This window comes from Anabrus simplex, chromosome 5 (assembly GCF_040414725.1).
Source record: "Anabrus simplex isolate iqAnaSimp1 chromosome 5, ASM4041472v1, whole genome shotgun sequence".
Taxonomy (NCBI): domain Eukaryota; kingdom Metazoa; phylum Arthropoda; class Insecta; order Orthoptera; family Tettigoniidae; genus Anabrus; species Anabrus simplex.
The window spans coordinates 233,864,119-233,882,748 of NC_090269.1; the positions used below are offsets into that span (position 1 = coordinate 233,864,119).

The following is an 18,630-nucleotide window of genomic DNA, read 5'->3' on the forward strand; positions in this document are numbered from 1 at the left end:
ACACTGTTAATCTTATTTGTTTCATATGGTTATTCTTTTACATTGCCTCACTCTTAAGTCTTTTAATCGCCTAGGTTGGTCATAATTTCTGCCTGTATTGAATTATGGGAACGACATTTCATTGGACTAGCCTTCAACCAATGGCAGTGTCCATTCGGCCACCGTCAGCCATGATTACTATGTTATAAACTTGCGTGAGTAAGGCTGAACTTTTACCCGGCACAGCAGTGCAGGAAAACACTCACACGCTTTCAATTATGTACTGCAAACTTTGGCAAAAACTAGCATCACACTTGAAAAACACGAGGACACTTTAGGGATGTATGTTCGCAATGTTGGTAACCATTTTAAAAACTTCAATGGCTAGGCACTTAGCGTTTTCATTGGTATTATCTTCCCGCTGCTCTTTGCCTCGATGATTTTTTAGTTAAGTTGCTCTCCAAAAAGTAATTATTCCAAAGAAGGCAAACGAATAGATGTTTAGTAGGTATCGATGTATTTGGGAAACGATATACATTGGAATTTAGCAATTTAATGTGACTTTTGGTAGTAATGGTGCTGTTCAACACTAGCCCTAATTATGTGCACTATTCTCTGCTGCCTAGGTAATTCCTGTAAGGAAAACAGTTGGCAGGCAGTTTTCCAACCCCAACAACACGAGTAGGTTCTGCGATATCCCCCCCGCACCTCGCCAATCCTTTCCCATCGCCTAGCAAGGGGGGGGGGGGGTCATTTCAGACAAGTATCCAGGAATGAAAATTGCGCAGCTCACATGAATTGAAAGCCAGTACAACTATATTACGGATAGACGGGCTTAGCAAGAGTTTCGAGATTTACAAGGGAGTTGTAAAAAGTAATTACAATTTGCTATAAACTGGAGGTTCATTGCGCTATACCAGAAACCGCCACTGCCCTAAAGGCCGTATAGCTAGTGAAATCTTCAAACAGCTCTTCACGATATTTGGTTTCGCGACTGTCCTAGAGCTGTTCCACAAGGTCTTCAACGGCATTAACGAACCCTTGCTCACCCTCCGGTAAAGAATAGGATGTTGTGAACTCACCGCTGGCCTTAGACTAGCACAGGATATCAGTTTTGAACGACTTCCTCAGTAGCATATAACATATTTGCACGTAATGTTTCATAATCTTCTGGAGAACAGTTGGAATTTCTTATGACATCGGAAACATTGAGGTTGAGAAGCAATGATTTCACCCTTTGCGTCAGAGCGGTCGGAACTCTCGAACCTGAGAAAAATAGCTTTCAATTTGTCTTGCTTACTTTTTACCGTTTATTTAGGTCAGTGGCTTTAGGGAATAAATGAAAGTGTACGTTTCGTTCCTTCGTGTGCGTGCTACGATTTGTGCAGCCTGCAAACCATACTGAAAAGTGTACACCATTACTGCTGTTTACGTTTAATCACATAAAATAAACACACGCGGTTACACATCACAGATGTTACTATCGTGTATTATTAGCTCCTAGCTTCTATGTGCACAGCGATTCGTATTCGAACTACCTCTACCTCCTTTAAGGCGGCTTCACCGCGAGAGTCTTGCGTGACATCACAGCTCTGCTTTGTTACTGCGCATCTCTCCCGTGATCCCTACCTTATATCTTACGTACCTTGAGTGATGATAATTATCAACGTCTGAAAAGGTTAGGGCGTACCCTGCTAAAAGCGATGTGCAGTTCTTTTGCTGGGGGAGCTGTGATAAGTGGGCAACCAGCATTTAATATGAAGAATATGGGAATAATAAACGTTATGACCCTGAGAGGAAAATCAAAAGTTGATTGATTTTATGGAAGGAGAATGTTGCAATCATGGGACTCAGTGAGGTCAAGTAGAGGGAAAATTAAGTGAAGAGGATGAGTAGGGGGTACAGCCTATACTGGAATGAAGGACGTGAGACAAAGCATGGAGTAGGAGTGATTGTTAAAATCCTGGATGAAAATGTGGATAGGGTAGACTATTAGTGATAGAATAATCAGAGTACGACTGAAGGAGTGAAATATTTCATCAAGTTTATGCACCCCAAACTAGAAATAGCGAGGGAAATATAGTGGAATTCTTGGAGACACTCGAAGTGATCACCGATGTGGAAGTGATAGTTATGGGAGACCTCAATGCACAGGTTGAAAATGTAGAATTTTAAAGTGATTATTCAAGTGGATATGAAGAAAGTGATGGAGATAATTTGATTGTTGCGAGAGAAATGGAATGACTGTGGGAAGCGTACGATATAGAAACAGTAGAATGATCACTAGATATGGCTGGGGTTAAAGGACAAAAACGGTTATTGTTTTTAGGTTGAGAAAATAAATCTTAAATAGCTAATGGGTGTAACAGCACTACTGAGGGAGATATTTGATGGAGACCACAGAGTAGTGGTGGCAAAATTGAATAGGTAAAATTGTGAGTAAAAGAAATAAGACAAGAAAATATATGGGAAATAAAAGATAAAGGAACTCAGGAGAAATTAGAACAGCACATCCCTGTAGAAGAAGGATGGACCAAATTTATAAACTCGTTTGCAAGCTGTGCAGATTTTTGTGGCAGAACTTCGGCGTGATTGAAGGAAAAGGAGACACCTCGGTGGAATGAAAAGGTGAAAGAGGTTGCTTAACAAAAGAAAGCATGGCAAGAATGGAATAAAGATAGGAAGTAAGATTATGTATCAGGAAATTAAAAGTGTAAACACGTTGCAAATGAGGGAAAGAAAAAATGGTTGCAAGGAATTCACACAAGAGTTGGAAATGGATGTAAATGGCAGAGAAAGGATGTGGTATGCATTGATAAAGGATAAGAGAAAAACAATCTACACAAAACTAGTGAAGGAAGAATGTAATAACAGCCCCAAAGATAAAGAACAGGTGGAAAGATTTTGATAAGCTCCTGAATGTCAGAAGTGATGCAGAAAAGAGTGTAGAGGATAATCCAGACATGGAGAGATATTGAAATGACTGTTAAATGAAAACAGGAAAAACAGCAGAGATGGATGAAATTAATGTGTGGAAATGATAAAGGCAGCAGGAGCTATTGGTCTACATTAGTTATATTGGCTGCTAAGCTGTACCTATATGGAAGAAAAAGCAAGTACCTGTTAATTGGTGCAAAAGTGTAATAACAGTATTTAAGAAAGGTGACAGGAAGGTATGTGACAATTATTGACAAATTACACTATCACAAGCAGCCAAAATATTGGAGAGAATAATAAAAATGGTGAGAGGAAGGGTGGAAAGAAATTTAGAAGAGCAGGGCTGGTCAACGATAGACCTTATATTTATCATAAGATTATTGATGGAATTCCCTGATCCAGAGGTTAGATGTGTGGAAACCCTGGAAATAAAAGGATGTGGAGGCAATCAAGGGAACTAGTGAAAGCAATGTATAAGAATTGTTCTAGTTGTGTCCAGACTCCAGTGGGGAGAAGAGATTTGTTTAGAAACCAAACTGGACTAAGACAGGGAAGTGTATAGTCTCCACTTATGTTTATAATGATTATGGATGAAATTCTAAAGGAAACAAACGCAAGATATGGAGGGGATATAAAAATATTGTTTGCAGATGACCGTGATCTGGGGAGTCAACAATACATTAGTGCAAATTCAACTAGATGCTTTAAATGACAATATTAACAAATATGGTATGAAAATAAGTTCGGAGAAGAGCAAAACAGTGGTGGTAACACGAGGAGACAGAAAAGAAAAAGAAGTCATTAATATCAGGGGACAAAACCTTGAGGTGGTCAAATACTTCTATTTGGGAAGTGAAATAAGGCAAGATGCAAGGTTGGATAAGATCAGCAGAAGGGTACAAGCAGGAAATACGTTCTACCAGAATGTAAGGAATCTGGTGTGGAACAGAAGTTCTTATGAAATGTAAAGAAATAATTCAGCTGTACTATACCCCTATATTAATATATGAATCAGACTTTGACAGCAAGAAATAAGTAGAATTCAGGCTAGTGAGATGAAATTCCTGGAGTATAGTATGGAAGACATTTTTTTTTACAATTTGCTTAAGGTTGCACCGACACAGGCGACGTTGGGATAGGAGCCTATGAGTGGGAAGGAAGTAGCCATGACCCTAATTAAGATACAGTCCCCAGCATTTACCTGGTATGAAAATGGGAAACCATGGAAAACCATCTTCAGGGCTGCCGACAGTGGGGTTCGAACCCACTTCTCACGGATGCAACCTCACAGCTGCATGCCCCTAATCGCAAGGCCAGCTCACCCATTGGTAGGGAAGACAAGAAGATACGGAGTAAGACATGTTAAGGTCAGAAAAAGATAGGGGTAGAAAAACTGAGTGATAGGACAGACAGGTTATGACAATGGAAGGATATCAAAACAAGTGTTGGAGGCTAACATAGGAGGAAAGAGGGCTAAAGGGAGGCCCAGAGCAAGATGGAAAAAGAAGACTGGACTGCAATATATTTACTGAAAAGTAGCGGGAGGCAACGGTGGAGAAGTGCCATCAACACCCTGACCTGGCAGGAGCTGGACAAGAGGAAATGAAAATGACTATAATTGCTAGTTTCAGGCAGCTAAAATGGAATAAAAAATATAATGTTTCCTCCACAAAGTGGAGGGGGGTTGAGCGCTTCCTAATCACCGTTACTGAGCCTGCATACTTAACAAATTAAAATGGTTGACATGAATAATTCTGTTCAAAATATGTATTTTTTCTTTATTTCAAGAGAAAAAAAGAGTGTAATATAAATTAATATTCTACTCAGCTAACAGTTTTATCCTGTGCTGCATTTTCTGATTCCGATTTCTTTTTTTTCTTGTCTTTCTTTGGTGACACACCAGAGATATTTTCTAAAACATCATTAGTTTCATCACCATTTTCCAAATGCCTCTGTTTTTGCTTCCTTTTCTTGGAAGAGTTGTCTATGACTTCATTAGTGATGCCCAATATACTATCTTCAGTAGGATGTTCTAATGTAGTGTCAACATGGCATTCGCCATTTGTTTGCTCGCCATTTCCAACTTCTTGCTTGTATTTCTTCTTTTTCTTCTTCTTTTCTTCTTTCGATGTTTGATCAACACCCTCTCGTGACTGAGATAACTCTTCAGAATTATGCTCGTCAAACATACTCGAACCATCAAAAACAGAATCGGGTTCGTCAACAATGTTCTTGTCCATACTTGACCTTTCAACATTATCCTTGTTATACTTCTTTTTATTCTTCTGAGGTGCATGAACATCACCATTACTCAAAGTATTATTAAGATCAGCATCTTCGACTGCCGCACAGCGACAACATATCCAACCTTCTGGTGTTTCCCTCCATGTCAATGGAGGCCTTTTCTTAGTAGCATGAGAAGGATAATCAATATTATTTGATACATTGTGAGATGCCGTGGTTTCATTCTCCATTTCAGTACACTGTTCTTCATTCTTCCTAAACTTTTTGTTTGTATCACCCAATTCTTCAGGAATATTACTTACACTACTGGTACCCACACCATTTAGTGAATGTGGATCTTTCTTTTTCTTATGAGATTTAACTGTCAATTCATCTACATCCACTGATAAGTTTTGATCAACAGATTCATTAAGCTCTTTATACTTCTTCCTTCTGTGCTCTTCAACATCTGATGCCTGCATATTCTCGTTCTCATCATTAACACTGGCTTCCTTGCTCTTCTTTCTCTTTTTCTTATGTTCAGTACTTCCGACTGTGGCTAAATCTTCTATATTTGCACTCTTGTCAACATCTGATATAGCTTCATTATTCTCGTGACTAGCAATGTTAGATTCTGAAAGTTCACCACCAACCACCTTGTTTCTCTTTTTCTTCTTCCTCTGAGGTTCAATACTTTCAGCAGTAGCTAAATTATCAAATCCTGCACTCTCATCAACATTTGATACATCCTCGTTAGTCTCGTGACTAGCGCCGTTAGATTCTGAAATCTTATCGACTTCCTTGTTCTTCCTTTTTTTCTTCTTTCTCTGAGGTTCAATACTTCCATCAGTAGCTAATTCTTCAAACCGTACACTCTCATCAACATTTGGTGCATCCTCATTATTCACATGACCAGCAACGTTAGATTCTGAATGCTCACCGACTTCCTTGTTCTTTTTCTTCTTCTTTTTCTTCTTAGGTTCAACACTTCCAACAGCAGCTAAATCTTCAATGCCTGCATTCTCTTTATTTATTCTCTTCTTCTTATCCTTTTCATTACTATAATCGTCACCCGTGAAAAATTCAATGGCATTTTCTTTGTCCTTCATTGAGCCAAGTAATTTTTGCTCCTGCTCTTGAATTCTGGACAACTTTCCACTCAACGTCAGACCGTGTCGTGCCCCTCTGGAACAAAAAAGTGTTAAATGCTTATCATATGAAATCCGTAACAAGGTGAATATACAAAATGAATAAGACCAAAGAGTAAAACAGGGAGTTGACCTTGAAATAAACAACTGCACTATACTCTCCAAACTTGTCATAGATTTTTCAAACTATTCTGTAGTACAATACTGTATCCATAAACATTAGTAAAATAGTTCTGCGAATAAGCAGTATATAAAACCATCAGAATCCTATGCAGATACTAAGAGTGCATCAGGCATCACCTGCAAGCTCTCGACTGTGCACCCTTAACAGCATGGCCAACACATTTGGTACTCTACAAACTGTCGCAAGTTATATCTTGAAGAATTACCTTTCAAATCGGTAACATGCTCAGTAAGACTTTTCCAAGTCATTCTAGGAAAAAGAATGAGCAATCAAAAGAAGCTGAACAATGGACTTCTACAAGGTTCTATCTCTCAGGCCTACCAGAAAGTTCTGTTATGCTGAAACTATAGCTCTGGCTATAAGGAACAAGGACATTATGGAGAATGTACTCGATGATTTAACAGGGCTTCAAAGATATTTCCACAAATGGAGGCTTTAAGTGCAACAAAAACTGAGGTAAATGAAATGGCATATGGCTTTTACCGCTGGGAACGTACGAGGACAAGTTCGGCTCGCCAGATGCAGGTCTTTCGATTTGATACCCGTAGGCAATCTGCGCGCTGTGATGAGGATGAAATGATGAGGACAACACAAACACCCAGCACCCAAGCCAATGGAATTAACCAATTATGGTTAAAATCCCCGTCCCTGCAGGGAATTGAACCCGGGCCTGTGTGACCGAAGGCCAGTACACTAACCATTTAGCCATGGGGCCGGACAAAACTGAGGTATCATGTTTCCACTTAAACAACAGAATGGCTGATAGTGCAGTACATGTCGTTTCAAGGTTCAGTGCTGAGATATAATACACTAAATATTTAGGTGTCACCCTAGACCACACATTATCTTTCAAGAAACATCTTGAAAATACAGCTGCCAAAATTGGAAGCCAGAATAATATCCTGCAGAGGTTTTGCGGTACTACTTAATGTGCTTCTGCAAAAAAACTCTGAGGTGTTCTGTAACTGAACACTGTGCTCCAGTATGGCCATGTAAGGATAATTGATACCCAACTCAATAACACAAGACTTATCAGTGGACTTACCAGATCTATGCCCACTTACTAGCTCCCCGTCCTCAGCAACATCATACTACCCGACCTACGCATGAAAGTTGCCTTGATCTATGAGTATAATTAGATCCCGAGTAACCTGGCTCTTCCTGCTCCTTGTGACACCCCTTTTCTGAATAGGAACCAGATGAAATCTAGACATCTGCCACCCGTGGGGGTTTACTTACCTGTTCCCCTATCGGGCACATCCCAGGTGGCGGATAGGGATGTCCTCCGGACTTGTCTGGAGGGTCTGAGGGAAATAAAATACCCCCCCCCCCGCGAACCAAAAACAGGTATTGCCAGAAAATGTCTTGAGGCACTGTGATTGTTACTAGCCGAAGGCAAGGCTTGGAAGTGGAGGCTTTGCCCACACATGCTAGAGAGGCATCCATGGTGGTTCTACATGGCTGATACGGTGGTTCAGGTTAAGTGTGGTTGGTGACTGAGGTGAAGGCTCACTGCAGAGTGCTGGAACGAACACATCACTTTGCTCTACGTAGCCCGAACGAGCCGCGCGTTGGGAAAGGGGTGATTCCAACCTAGGGGGAAAGTCATGGCTGTGAACTCAGTCATGATAATGCCAAGTGGAGACCACGTGAGTAGGCCTACTGAAGGGGGAACAAACCTGGCTGGGTTCAGGCCAGGGGCGGACCGCTGGATGGACGACTGAGGGGCGTGGTCTCTGCTACGGAGAGCCTGAGTTGCGGGAGGACAATGTCTGGCTGTATGCCTCACTACAGATGGTGAGAATGCTGCTCAGGACCATAGAAGGGGCAAAAACCCTATGATTGATTGAAATATGGATGCTTATAACAAACCAATTTCAAAAATTTCAACATCAAGGGAAGCCAAGGAAGCTCCAGTAGAGCAGATTTGGGAGCAAACCCAATATGAAAAAATGGGGACAGAAGTCCCAATTGGACAGGCTGTCACCGACTCAAACCAAGAAATGGCAACAGAAGCTCCAGTAGAGCAGACTGCTGTCAGAATCAATCAGCACAATACCAAACTTCTAACACAAGAGTGGAGAGTGTTGAATGCCATTTCAATTGATGAAGGACAGTCATTTTAACCCTTGGTGAAAGAGACTTTGAAGAGCTCAAAAAGAGAAGCCCTAAGGCTAAGCTCAGACTTGGGCAGATCAAGTTTCAAGTCATCAAAGGAAAAACAAAACCCAATGTGGATAAACATGGAGCTGAAGGTCCTTCAGGCCAATCTTCAAGCATTAAAAAAGCAGCTGCGGCCAATTTCGCCAAGAAGTTCAAGTCCGAGGCTACTGACGTGGCCCTTATCCAAGAGCCATGGGTAGTCAAGGGCAGAGTAGCAGGATTGGCAGAATCTGGAGGTAAACTGATGTATGATACAACATCGGAAATACCCAGAACATGTTTTCTTGTGAACAGGAAATTAAAATGTCATATGTTGCAGGAACACTGTTCACGGGACTTAACCGTGGCCAAGATTTAACTTGGAAATTGAGAGGGACCCAGAGAAATAACCATAGACTCTGCATACCTCCCATATGACTCAACTAATCTGCCCCCATCAGAAGAAGTTGAGAACCTAATTTGCAACGCAAAGAGGAAAGGCGAACACCTAGTCCTTGGAGCAGATGCAAATTCACACCACACGGCATGGGACAGCACGAACTGCAATGCAAGAGGCGAGTTTTTACTAGAGTTTATTACTGGAACTAAGTTGACGATACTAAACCTAGGAAGCAAGCCTACATTTACAAATAATCATAGGCAGGTAACAGACATTACACTAAGCACTACGCATATTGCAAACTTTATTAAAGACTGGAGGAACCATCATTGGCAGACCATCAGCACATCCAATTTGCAATAGGTGCGAGACTATGTGGGACTGAGATGTACAGAGACCCAAAAAGAACTGGGACAGACACAGAGAAGTTCTACGGAAGGCTGTACAAAAAATTCCAACTAACGTGAGAGGACAGAAAGAATTGGATGAGGCAGTGGAACTATTAGAAGAGGCCATTATAGACTCATTCCATGAAAATTGTCCTCTCAAAGAAAAGAAAAACACCAAAAAAGTAAGGTGGTGGAACAAGAAACTAGCCAAAATGAAAAAAGAGGTTAGAATGTTGTATAGAATATCATCTAGAAATGGTATGTGGGACGTATATCAGAGGAAACTCACTGAGTATAACCTAGAGATACGGGAAGAAAAAAAAATAATCTTGAAGACTGTTCTGTGAGAAAGTGGAATCACACAATGAAACAGCAAGGCTCCAGAAGGTTCTGAAAGCAACCCACATAAATCAAGTAGGGACACTAGAGAAACCAAATGGGTCATTTACTCAGGCAGGGAGGGACACACTGGAGATACTAATGGTGTGTCACTTTCCTGAGACGGAGGAGGTGACAGAACAAGAAACAGTTGGAACAGAGACCGGAGCTCGAAGAGCAGACTGGAACTGTGCCAACAGAATAATAAAACATAGCCATGTAAAATGGGCAATCGAAACGTTTCATCCTATAAAGGCTCTGGGTCCAGATGAGATACTTCCGATACTCCTACAGGAAGGACGGGAGATTCTCGTCAATGCCGTGACGGAAATTTTCAGAGCTAGTCTAGCTTTAGGCTACGTGCCGAAATCATGGTCTGAAGCTAAAGCAGTATTCGTACCTAAATCTGGAAAGGCAAATTATGCCCAAGCCAAAGCATACAGACCATTATGTCTAAGCTGCTTGATGCTGAAAGCAATGGAGAAAATTCTGGATAAATATATCAGAAGAACGGTGCAACTAAACTTAAAGTTACATGAAAATCAGTCAGCATACAGACCTGGCAGATCCACTGAAGTAGCACTCCACCAGTTGGTTTGTAAACTAGAAGAAAGCCTAGAATATAAAATTTCACTGCGTCATTTCTAGATATGCGTAGAAGGAGCCTTCAGCAATACAACCTATGACTATGATCAAAGCATTGGAAAAGAGCAAGGTGAGATAAACCGTCGTTAAATGGATTAAATCCATTTTAGATGGAAGGAAGATAAGAGCAATCCTGTTTGAAGAAACGCTGACGGTTAGGACCAGCCGAGGATGTGCTCAGGGAGGAGTTCTTTCTCCTCTGCTGTGGAACGTCGAGGTGAACAAAACCATAGCTATGCTGAACGAACAACGTTTTTATACAAGGATACGCAGATGACCTAGTGATTTTGGTACGAGGTAAGGTGATAAGTGTTACCCAGGACCTCGTGCAAAGATCACTTAACCTTGTGGAGAACCGGTGTCGGGAAGAACAACCCGAACAAGATAACTCTGGTCCCTTTTTCAAAGGAGGAAATTAGAGGGAAAGAGATCATTGAAACTCTTTGGACAAGATATATATATGGAAGAACAGGCACTGCACCGAGGTGTAGTGTTAGATAAAAATCTAACCCGGAATTGAAATATAAAAAGGAACATAACCCGGGCCAACAAACTGCTGCATGCAGGTAAAAGAGCCAGATGTAGCCAGATGTCGTGACACAATTTCTGCTGCGGACTCAATTACTGAATAGCTAATGTCACATAGTGAAAATTAACTAAATTCCCAGGCTATGGTGCAGCTGATGAGTTGGATGAATAAGTATGCATGAGAACATCGTGTTGCTATCTAGTTACAAGCAGCTCATTTAAGACGCAATAGAACTCTTTGCCTGTCATGCATGCACTAAGAAACAGTTCCGACCCACACCGAGGTGAAATATTGTGTAAGCTACGATCGGACCCAAACAAACTCTCTCCTGGTACACTTTGAAATTATTACGGATCATTTGAGGCGAGAACAAGTTTTAACTGACAGGGTAATTAACCAAATAGCCACAAGAAAACACAGTTTGTGATCTGTGAACCCCCGAGTTAATGTCACCAGACCATGAGTCCTGAAGGAGGGGGAAGATACGACAAAACAGAACCGCCCCCTATGGAAATGTATCTCAATCTTCCAGTCAACAGCAGCGTATCCGCATTACCTTCATCCGTAAAAATTGTCAGAACCATTGTTTGAAACAACCTCAATTGTTAAACTGTTGGTATAGCCGTGTAGCCTGTCGTCAGTGACGTACCACGCTTATTATACTGGAACACAAGTGAGTAAAGCTGAAGTAGTTAAGAACAGTTTTGAGTTGGATGAGCAAACCGAAAGTGACCTGTAAGATATGCACAGTATTAAACAATTACACAGTGACATCACAACACATAATTGATGTCCAAACAGTGTATGAGGGCCATAAAAACTTGTTTTAAAAAGTGTGAACAGGGTAATATTCTACATTCAAGTGGATTTGAACTATTATCCTCCAGTTACTTGATGTAACTGTGGTCATGTGAAGAAGTCAAGTACAGTTTGATAGGAGTGGGGTGCTACATGTACTGTGAATTTCTTTGTAATTATTCAGCCTCCAGAAAAGCAGGTGATTGATACGAGATATAATTGAACAGAACGGAACTGTCTAGCTAGCGGTAAGAAGACACAAAAGACTTCTGTTATTGCCAAGAACCGTGAGTGATTGAAGACTGTTAGGGGAGTCCGCCAGCTGCACGGGCGCTTTAGACAACTTCTACTTTTACTGCAAAGCCTTTAAGAGCTACTGCCTATTTTAATTGTATGAGAAAAATGAATGTGTAAATTATAGGTGTTGTCAAAAGTGTGTCTGCGTGATAAATAAAATATGAATCAATATTGTTGTAAATGAAGTGTGTATAAGTGTATTATATGTGCTACACGGAAAATGTCATACCATCGAACTGGATTAGCTGTGATGTAGTTTTAAACCAAGTCGTGGAGAGATCTTGACTTAGCTGTGGAGATGTGAATCAATGTTCTTGAGGGGTAAGTGATCTTGTCCAACATGCCTTTTATGTAAATAATTAGTGTAGGTATGATTCTCAATTTCAGCAAAAAATAAAAAATAAAAAAAATAAAAACACGGCACTCAACGCCCTTGAAAGGGCCTTGGCCTGCCTTGCGACCGCTGCTCAGGCCTGCAGATAACGAGGGGCCGTGTGGTCAGCATGACACATCCACTCGGCTGTTATTCAAGGCTTCTGAGACGGGGGCCGCCATTTCACCGTCAGATAGCTCCTCAATTCTAATCACGTAGGCTGAGTGGACCAAGGACCAGCACTCAGGTCGAGAGAAAAATTCCTGACCTGGCCGGGAATGGAAACCGGGGCCTCCAGGCGAGAGGCAGACACACTACCCCTACACCACGGGGCCGGCTATTTCTCAATATGTGTTCATATTTTCGTTTTTACATAATTTTTACTTTTGGTAGAATGAATCGATTTTCTGGCGAATCAAAGTTTTGTAGGTCGTTGATTGTCGTTTCGAGATTCCAGAGTCAAATGTTGTTTATTTTGATCTATGTGGATGTGTGGTGGTCACTCCAAGTAGGGATGATACAAATAAATACTGATGGGCATAATGGTAAAAAAAGGGGGGACATATTTTTCCTTTATATTTTTTGCTAGGGGCTTTACGTCGCACCGACACAGGCGACGATGGGATAGGAAAGGCCTAGGAGTTGGAAGGAAGCGGCCGTGGCCTTAAGTAAGGTACAGCCCCAGCATTTGCCTGGTGTGAAAATGGGAAACCACGGAAAACCATCTTCAGGGCTGCCGATAGTGGGTTTTCCTTTATAAACCGATATGATGTTTAGTGTCAAAGTTTAATGCATGAACTGATCAGTCGTACATAAATGACAGTAATAAATTTAGTTCAAGATAGAAGATAGTTCAGACTAGTTGTAAAAATAATAATAGCCAGGGGCAGAAAAAATAGAAATAATTCAGTAGCCAGCCCCTTTTTATCAGAAGCCAGCATATTTTTTGCAGAATGGAATGAAAACAATTTATACTTCAAGAGATACTAACACAAATAGTCACCAGTCACTTTCAATGCCAGCGTCTTCTAAAATTACACTACACGTGCCTGTTTGATTTCCTACCACAATACCAACGATCAATACATTTTGTTGTCCATTCAAAGATATCATCAGATCACGTAAGTTCTTCCTGGCAAGTTAGGTTCGCAGTTTGTGTTTAATAATATTCACTGTGCTCAACTCTCGCCCACATGATGTTGATACAGGAATTGTTGCCAATATACTGAAGAGCTTTCCTAATATCGGAAATCGTTCTTTCACGGTCTGCGATTTTTCAAGTAGATAATTCAGTGGAAGATCTTTCCCGACTACTTTGAACTCGTATCACTCGCTCAGTATGTCTTCTATGTTTTTCTCCTCAATTTGGAGGTGTTTCGAAAAATGAGTGCCAAGAAGCTTTATTTCACAGTTGCCATAATTTTCTAATTGCTTTCCTGATGGCCAGGAATATGCGTCAAAAACACCAGTGGCACTTTGAATATCCTCATTTTGAAGAAATGTGTCTTTCAGAAAGTTAGTCCCACTTGCAAAAATATCTTTCTTGTCGCTCGTGAAATTCTTATCCGATACACCTGATAACTGTATTCCACTGAAAACTCCTGAAAGTGTTGTAGCAGAAACAAACTTTTCTTCCACTGGGCCCTTGGCGTTCTGAAGTTGCTGCAATGAATAAATTGCATTATTTACATGCACTCTTATCTGACATAAAATCAGATCATGCACCTGAAATACAAGTGAAAGTCTTTCGAATATACTCAGATGTCATACATGAAGTGAATTGTGACAACAAATTTGAAGTCCTTGATCTTCTTTAGAAGACCTTTAGCTGTGATTCTTTCTTCACCTTTCCTTTCAGAAATATTATCTAAACGCACCACTAAGCATTCCCAGTCTTTGACAACTGCATGCAAAGCATTTAATTTGCTTGCTACCTATCTAACTTGGTGTAAGTACCGCAATTTAGATATTTCACATTCCAGTAACTCCAAAATTTTCTTCAGTACGCGGTCATTTTGGCGAATGTAGATAAAACTTGAATAATTTCCCAAGTGTGAAATCAATTTCATCAACGATTTTAAGTTTTGCATTTTTCAGTGAGCGAAGAACGAAGAGTTGGAGTTGTTGCACAACACAATGAACGTTTCCCGAGTTCTCAATTTTTTTCCAGATATTTTTGTTACTAAACAATTACGGACACCAATCATACATGATGGTCCATCAATCCCTATAGCTATTAGTTTTGTACCCATGAAGAGCTCTCCAAGCCCTAATTGGGCAATTCTCTTTATAGAGCTTCCATATAGCCATCACATTTTGCAGTGACACAATAGAAATAAACGTATCCTTCACCTTATTTTCTTTTAGAAAACGAATCAGCTCATCATCAGATTTACCTGTTGATCCATCGAGTAAGATACTGACATATGAACTTCCTTAATTTCACATATCAAATCTTCAAAAGGATCTGAGGCAATGTATGAAATAAATTCTCTGCATTGCTTATCATTCACATATTTCTCTCAATAAGTAACATTCAATTTGCTTAACAAAGCAACCAAACCTTTAAAATCAGTGTAGGGGATGTTATTTTTTGCAGTATGATAAGATGCCATGAACAATGCATTCATATGTTGTAATAAAATAGCATCCATTTTCTTTGCGCACTTGGCTACAGGTGCACATTCGGGATTTTTATTGAAACTTTCAGCCTCCTGACACTTCGAGTGAGGATAGGATTTTCGTGTTTTTTAAAAGTTTCCAGTTTAAATGGTCCTGGAAATCTGGATACACCTTTAGAATTTTGGTTGGCAATACTAGGAAAGTTGCACTTCACAATTCCTTCTTCATAGAGCAGCCACGGTAGTAATTCAAGCCACGATTGTTGAAATTTCCGTTTGCCTGATAATTGAAATGTCGACGTATTTTAAATGTTGGGCATATCATTTGTCTTGAACACCATAAACTTCACACTGGTCATTGTCGTGCTGAACACTACAATCGGCACTTCCATCACGTGTTTTCTCACATTGCATCAAGTTTGTGCGGCTTTGTTCGTTTCATTTTTCCAATTTTCTCAAGTATAAAACAGAAAGGTAAAACACGTAATAGACTACAATAAATCACCAGCGTTAAATGGCTTTCGAGTTAGCGGGCTTCGATGTCTGATGCAACGATACCAATTTTCCATAACCGCACAGGAATGAAAACAAGCGTATTTCTAAAGTGCAAATCGTTCAATACCAAGATGCTGTAATTAAATTAAAAGTATAAATAATGTTCAGTGAAAATACAATTGATAAACACGTCATTCCGTTTGTTTTAAATGCAAGGAACGAATTCCACGGGAATTTATCAGCACTGCTTTGGCGGCAATAGTTTAGGAACGGCTAGTTGCAGGAAGGAAGGCGGTAATGTAGTGTTTGTGGAATTATTTAACGTACCGTAATAGTTATCTGCATTTCGCCAAAACTCTGGTCTGATCCTTGTATTCCGCTACCGATAACTGATCATCTGTAATGGAATTATAATATGTCCATATGAAAAGCTAATTGTTTGACAGGTTACAACGATGTCTCCCATGACCGTTAGGCAGCTCTTATTGCAGATATTAGAATATATGAGCTACAGATAAAATACGAAACACCACATGACTTGTTACGTTATAAAGTGGTGGGAACGAACACGTCAGGGAACTTCGGATTTCAAAAAATAAATTTTCAAAGCCAAATTTGAAAATTCAGTCACCAGGTAAAAATGTTCAGAGTGACTGGGCGCCCGGTATTTTTCGACCCCTGATAATAGTCATAACGAAGTGAGAGGAGATGATAATAATAATTGTACCGCGAGGGTACACTCGCCTCGTTCATTCATCTGAAACGCCTTGAAAAATGCCATCTTCAATATAAATTTGCAACTACTTGGGCAAGAAGTTTGGACTTTTCCTCACAGATGTCTCTACAAATAAAACATATGTTATGCCCTCTAGTGTGAAGAGGACCTATTAAAATTATAAAGTAATTTGTTATTTTAAAGTTTTCTAAACTGAGTTGATTTGTCTTTGTTTTTTGTGCATCGCAGTTGTCAACACTTCGATCTCTTTCCGCCAACTTCAAAATTAACCAAAGGGAAATTTTGGGTATTTAATTTTCAACCAATCAGGGTTTTCTTGTACATATTTAATTATCCAATAAAAATGGGGCGTGTGTCGGGCCTTAGTCCAAATCTCTCTCGAGCCTTCCTCTCGAGTATAAGAGCTGGCAATTTTTCGAGCTACCTTGTCTTCTTGATCATCCAGTTTATTAAGTGTGTGCGCTAATAGTGGAGGTGGGGGCATCTCGCGCTTCATCGAGCAATCCAGCGCAGTAAGTTAATGGCAGCCATTTGACAACTAGGTGAAATGGCGTATGGCTTTTAGTGCCGGGAGTGTCCGAGGACATGTTCGGCTCGCCAGGTGCAGGTCTTTCGATTTGACTCCCGTACGCGACCTGCACGTCATGAAGAGGATGAAATGATGATGAAGACAACACATACACCCAGCCCCCGTGCCAGAGAAATTAACCAATGATGGTTAAAATTCCCGACCCTGCCGGGAATCGAACCCGGGACCCCTGGGGCCAAAGGCCAGCACGCTAACCATTTAGCTATGGAGCCGGACTGACAACTAGGTGATAGCCTCTGAAAGCTAGCTCAAGGGGGAAGTTTCCTGTCTTTAATTATGTAAGTTTTAATTTCCAATCTTCAATAATGTAAATTTCACCTTCAAATGTAGATCTCAAAACCAGAGTAGAAACTTATCCAAAATTCAGGAATAGGGAGTGTAACATCCTCTCGAGTTCCCTATCAACTTGTATTTGAGGTGCCTATGTTTTTGTACCGTTTTCTATCTGTAGATTTGTAACTTAAATTTTCTCCATTTAGTTACCCCAGTAGAATAGGATTAGCCTCTGTAACTTCGGGCCAGAAGCCCAAATAGGGTTTTAGTCTTGTGTGCAAATTTCAAGGAGTGCAAATGTCTGCTTCCGCATCATTTTGATTTTTGGGCCAGTAACTTTAATCTGTGTTTTTTTCTTCACACCAAGGCCCGGTAGAATGAATATTCGATACGCCTGTAAAAAAATTCTTTATGTTAAGTGGTTAGACTGTTGAGAGTTTAAGACAGCGAATTCTGTTTGTATTATAAAATGTAGGTTGTGCCTCGAGAGGCCTGGAAAGTGTAAGTTGTAGTGAGCAATGATGCTCTGGTCGTTGAAGGTTGCCTCAATAAGGCAGTAAATGTATGAGGTTCAGAGAGCAGTCTCCTAGGCAATTCACAGAGCATTGACGCACTTTCCATTTGGTAGAAGTGTTAGAAAAACTCAATAGAAGACTTCTCCTCGAGCACTTTGAGGACAGCAACCTTAACAATTAAAGTAGAAAACAAAACCTACACCTTGATAAATGTACATGCACCTACAAATGATAAAAACAGAAAGGATAGAGAAGAAGTGGACAAATTTTGGGAGGAACTCATTAACAAACAGGAATGGTCAAAGGTTAATTGAACTTTGTACAGACCATGGATTTATTTTGGAAACTACCAGATTTAAGAGGCGACCACACAAATGAATGACCTGGAAATGTCCTAACATAAAATTGGGGGAATTCCAAATTGATCATGTTGCAATGGATAAAGATTATCATAAGGAAATTTATAATGTCAGAGTTCTCCATGGAGTAGACATTGATTCAGATCATTACGTATCCAAAATAAAAATCAAGTTGACACCAAAGAGAAAATATAAGCCTGCCCAATCAAGGCCGCACTAGATAGACAGGCCACAAGGCTCGGGCCGTGACGTCACGCCAGTGGCTGGCGTTCAGCATGGGAGTATACGGCCCGCTCTCACTGTTTCCATGATATTATTAATTTATTGAACCTTAACGATATAACTGAACACGCCTTTAATTGTGGTTTTTTTTAGGCTTGTGCACTACATCAGTTTTATGCGGGGGAAAACTAGCGGAACAGTTTATGTACATTTATTTACGTAAAATTAAGCTGACATCTGTCATTTGTAACGGAACACGGTTTCATGCAAAAGATTAAAACCCATAATACGTATAAAAAATAGTTTTAATGTTACTATGCAAATACATGATAGCAATTCACAACAATAGTCTGGAACCTTTCTTAGAAATTAGGCTTCAACTTAAAACTTATCTAACA

At 40.3% G+C, this 18,630-nt stretch overlaps 1 protein-coding gene across 1 annotated transcript in view; it reads right to left on the reverse strand.

The window, feature by feature from the left end:
- Positions 1 to 4,739: 4,739 nt before the first annotated feature.
- The window catches only part of LOC136874797 (G patch domain-containing protein 4), a 111,719-nt gene continuing 97,828 nt past the window's right edge, over positions 4,740 to 18,630 (reverse strand). Inside the window, exon 5 of the mRNA XM_067148469.2 lies at positions 4,740 to 6,324. Within this exon, the coding sequence (XP_067004570.2) occupies positions 4,740 to 6,324 (1,585 nt within the window). The remainder of the gene's footprint in view (positions 6,325 to 18,630) is intronic.